General features: G+C 59.0%; 1 protein-coding gene across 1 annotated transcript in view; it reads left to right on the top strand.

Moving 5' to 3' along the window:
• The first annotated feature begins 1995 nt into the window (after positions 1-1995).
• The window catches only part of LOC103916354 (wiskott-Aldrich syndrome protein family member 3-like), a 5239-nt gene continuing 3099 nt past the window's right edge, over positions 1996-4135 (top strand). The window contains exons 1-3 of the mRNA XM_009323327.1: positions 1996-2128; positions 3656-3790; positions 3930-4083. Of these exons, the coding sequence (XP_009321602.1) occupies positions 1996-2128; positions 3656-3790; positions 3930-4083 (422 nt within the window). The remainder of the gene's footprint in view (positions 2129-3655; positions 3791-3929; positions 4084-4135) is intronic.

Raw genomic sequence — 4135 nt, 5'->3', positions numbered from 1 at the left:
TTTGTTCCCTGTTTCTAATTGCTGGGCCAAAGCAGCTCGTTAACCGCTCTGCCCCGCGCCCTCCCGTCCCTGCTGCCGCCACGCGGGGGGAAATCCCCCGCGGGGATGTGCCAGGGCTCAGCCTCTGAGTCTGGATTTTGGGGTGACACATAAAACCGGCTCAAAGCGAGCTTGGGGTGAAGCTGCCAGCGTCGCTCATCTCTTTACGCAGCCCGGGAGGGGGTTCAGGGGGTGCCCAGAAAGGGGGGTTGTACGTAGCCAGAGCAAGACGTCCATCAGTAGGTACCCAGAGCCTCCCCTGCAAACTCCGTCACAGTTTTCTCAGCCGAAAAATAACCAGCTGGCAGAAGCCTCTTGGTTGTTTTGGGAGCCAGGGACGGTACCAGCCCCGCCATCCACGTGCAGTGACTTTGGGAAGTGCCGGATGACACGCGGTTTGCTCTGAGCCCGAAGCTTCGCGTGACCCTAAGGAGGGTTCAGGGCTGGGGTCCTTCCCACGGCACCCCGATTGCCCCGGGGCAGAGCAGAGCCCAGCCATTCACCCCCGGTACGTACAGATCTGGGAGCACAATCAGCCCTTTGGGAAGCTCGATATTAATGATTTAGAAACAATTTTTGGACTCTTTCATGGAGGGAGCTTGCATTTGCATTTGAAAACTCCGGAGGAGCTGGCGGTGCTGGCGGGGGGACGGGAGCACTGGCCGGGTGCTATCAATAGGAAACTGTTCTGTCTAACGCTGCCGGGGCCAAAAAATGTGAACTCTGCAGATTTCTGGCTCCGTTCATGGTCAGAATTGCTGGCTCCGTTGTCGGTACCCGGCTGCTCCGCTCCCAGCTATTAATGGCTCTGCTCGGAAGCTGGTTTTCCTTCACTGCCAAAGCAGAGAGGGGTTTTGTGAAAGATGGGGCAGATGAGGGGTGCCCAGGGTGTGAAACGGGGGAGCCTCAGCTCACTGTATTCGGGATCTGGGAAGGCTGTTCGTGCTGTCCGGTCCTTATCAGCCCGGGATCCAATCCGCGGTGATTTCGATGCTAAAGCCATCTGTTTGCCTTTGCACTGGGAGTGTAGCTGAGGCCTGGTGCTCTCGTGTCACGTAAGACCCCCTTGTGCAAGCCTGCGGGGTCACCGCCTGCTTTGTGCCTGCCCATGTCCCGGTCCCGGGCTGCAGCGCCCCAGGAGACACCGCCGTGGTTAATAAATGCTCCTTTTTTTTTTTTTTTTTTCCTTTCTCAGCCTATTTCACACCACTTGCCCTTCACGCCAACGGGGTAACCTGTCCCCAGCGCCGCCCCCCCTCCTACCCCACTGTGCCCGTCCTCCGTCCTTCCTCACCAGCTCCCACGGGTGCTCTCGCTGGAGATGAGGCGGTTGGGTACGGGCCTCTCCCTACATCCCCTCCCTGAGCCCCCCGGTTCAGGGGGGGGACGGCGGCGGAGCAGGGGCCACGCAGGGATGCTGCGGAGAGCAGGGGCGAGCTGGTCGCGGCAGCTTGCCTCGGTGTAGTGCGTGCACCAATAAAACCCCGGAGAGCTTTGCACTGAGCTGGAAATAATGGCATTACAAGCGCTTGCTCGCTGCTGGCCGCTGTTTGGGTGGGGTGAGGCTTTTCGGGGCCGGCTGAAGGGCCGCAGCACGTGGGGGTTTGCTCCTGGTTTGAGCGCAGCTCCGGGCAGGTAAGTGGGAAAGGCTCCCCGGGCGCGGTGGCTTGTCAGCGGAGCGCAAGGGTGAGGACAGGGCCCGGCGAGGTGGTCCTCACCTCTGTCCTGGTGCCATGCCCGTGTGCTCACCAGCATCTGGAGGTTTGCACCCACGGAGCATCCCCTGCTTGGAAAAGCCCTGCGGCCTCCCTATCCCGGTGTGGAAAGGATGAGTCCCCTGTGCAGAGAGCAGAGGGAACGGGGGGAAAAACTAGGCAAATGGCAACGAGCTGTGTATTTTCTTTTTATTCTTTCTTTCTCCTTTGCCCAGGAGAGGCCTGAGGGCTCGCCGGCAGCATGCCGCTGGTGAAGAGGAATATCGAGCCCCGGCACCTGTGCCGGGGGGCTCTTCCCGAGGGGGTGACGAGTGAGCTGGAGTGTGTCACCAACAGCACGCTGGCTGCCATCATCAAGCAGCTGGGCAGCCTCAGTAAGTCAGGCTCAGCGACCCCGGCATGGGACGGGGAGGGGACAGTGGGATGCCGGTGGGATGCTGGTGGGACGCCACGGTCGCTTGCTCTGGTTCCAATCGCAGAGAAACGGGGGCTGTGCGAGAGCTGTGCGGGCTGCAGCCACCCCTAATTCAGTGGGAATTATCCAGCTAATAAAGAAAAGGAGGGTGCTCAGGGCCAAGCCCAAAGTGGGGACTTGGTGACATTTTTAAGACCCGTTTTCTTCCCGTGGCCGGTCTGTGCGGTGGGGGGCGGAAAGCCTTCACGAGCCCCTTGCTTCTCGACTTGGCCAGAAATAGGCAGGTCAGGCGAAGATTAAAAAACCCCAACCTATTCTTTTAATCTTAGAGCTTTATGTGAAAGAGAGGTCTGTATAAAAGGTCTAAATCCTTGGCTGTCCTCCTGACCTGGGACTGATTTCAGCAGAAAAGGGGAGGACGAGAGCATTGCACATGCCAGTGTGAAGGTTTAATAGGGGCAACCTATTTCACTGCTGAATATCGACTTAAAATAGAGAGAGAAGAGCAGGCTCTTCAGGGTTCCCCCTCTTTCCCCCCCTCCAGAACTAGATTCCTCTCTAAAATAGAATCATAGAATCATAGAATCATTAAGGTTGGAAGAGACCTCCAAGATCATTGAGTCCAACCGTCAACCCAACACCACCATGCCCACTAAACCATGTCCCTAAATACTCCCAGAAAAATAAACCCTGTATTTAGGGAGCTGCTGGAAGCGCAGCGGCTCGCATGAACAGCACCCATGGGTGCTCAGGCCATGGCTACCTCGTCCAGGGGAAAAGGAAATCAAACACAAACGGCCGAGTCGGGTGACAGGCCAAGCAGATATCAAAAGCGCCTTGATCTCGGGAGCCGTTTGATACGTGGTTTTGGAGGAAACCCCGAGGAGCTGGGGTGCTGGGCTGGGTGCTGGGGCGGGCTGGGTGCTGTAGCCTGCGGGTGTCAGCAATGCCCTGCCAGGCGCCCCGCTCAGACCTGTGATAATAACAGCCCTAATAAAGAGCTATCGTAGCGATGCGCTGAGCGCTGCAGGACAATAACTGCTAAAGTGAAAAAATTTGCGGCTTCTCCCCGCTGTAGCACTCTCCCCGCTGCCCGGTTCTCCGTTTGCCACCTTCGGGGCTGGGTTTCTGCGGATGATGCTGCATGGCCGGGGGTGATGGCAGTTTTTTGGCTGCATCTGCCCTGGTAGATCCAAAGGCTTTTTAGGATGAGCACCGCCATGGTTTGGTGCCTCCCGCGGGTACCGCTCTTGCTGGAAAGGATGCTCGTGCATGGAGAAGGGCAGGTGGCTTGTGCTCCCCTCCCTCCGTGCAGCGCTTTGCCAGGTCTGGGAGAGGATGAAGCTCAGCTCCCCAAAAAAACCAAGGCTGGGGAGAGAGCCCTGTGGAGCCAGCGGGGAGGTATGCGGTCCAGGGGTCCAGGGCTGGGAGAGGGCTGCCTGCCTGCCACCGCTGCCCGTGACAGGCGCCTGTTGCCCTCTGCCAGGCAGGCACGCGGAGGACATCTTCGGCGAGCTGTTCAACGAAGCCAACAGTTTCTACATGCGGATGAACTCGCTGCAGGAGAGGGTGGACCTGCTGGTCATCAAGGTGACGCAGCTGGACTCCACTGTGGAGGAAGGTGAGGGGCTGGGGCTATTTCGGGGTGACGGCCAGGTGCCAGCGGGTGGGACATGCGTGCTCGGGGTCGGACCACCCACCATGCCTGGTTTGGGGGGCTGAGGCCACTCCTGCATCCCCTCTCCTTCCTGTGTTCCCAGTTTCGCTGCAGGACATCAACATGCGGAAAGCCTTCAAGAGCTCCACGGTGCAGAACCAGCAGGTCGTGTCTCGCAACTCCATCCCCAACCCGGTGATGGAGATGTACCAGCGCTGCGACAAGCCCCCGCCGCTCAACATCCTCACGCCCTACAGGTAGGGTAGCTGGTGCATCGCTCCCTGGGGGGACCGAAGGGGTCCTGGGGGG

The sequence above is a fragment of the Pygoscelis adeliae genome, unplaced genomic scaffold, assembly GCF_000699105.1.
Source record: "Pygoscelis adeliae isolate BGI_AS28 unplaced genomic scaffold, ASM69910v1 Scaffold294, whole genome shotgun sequence".
NCBI lineage: Eukaryota > Metazoa > Chordata > Aves > Sphenisciformes > Spheniscidae > Pygoscelis > Pygoscelis adeliae.
This window is presented reverse-complemented; position numbering and strand designations above follow the sequence as displayed.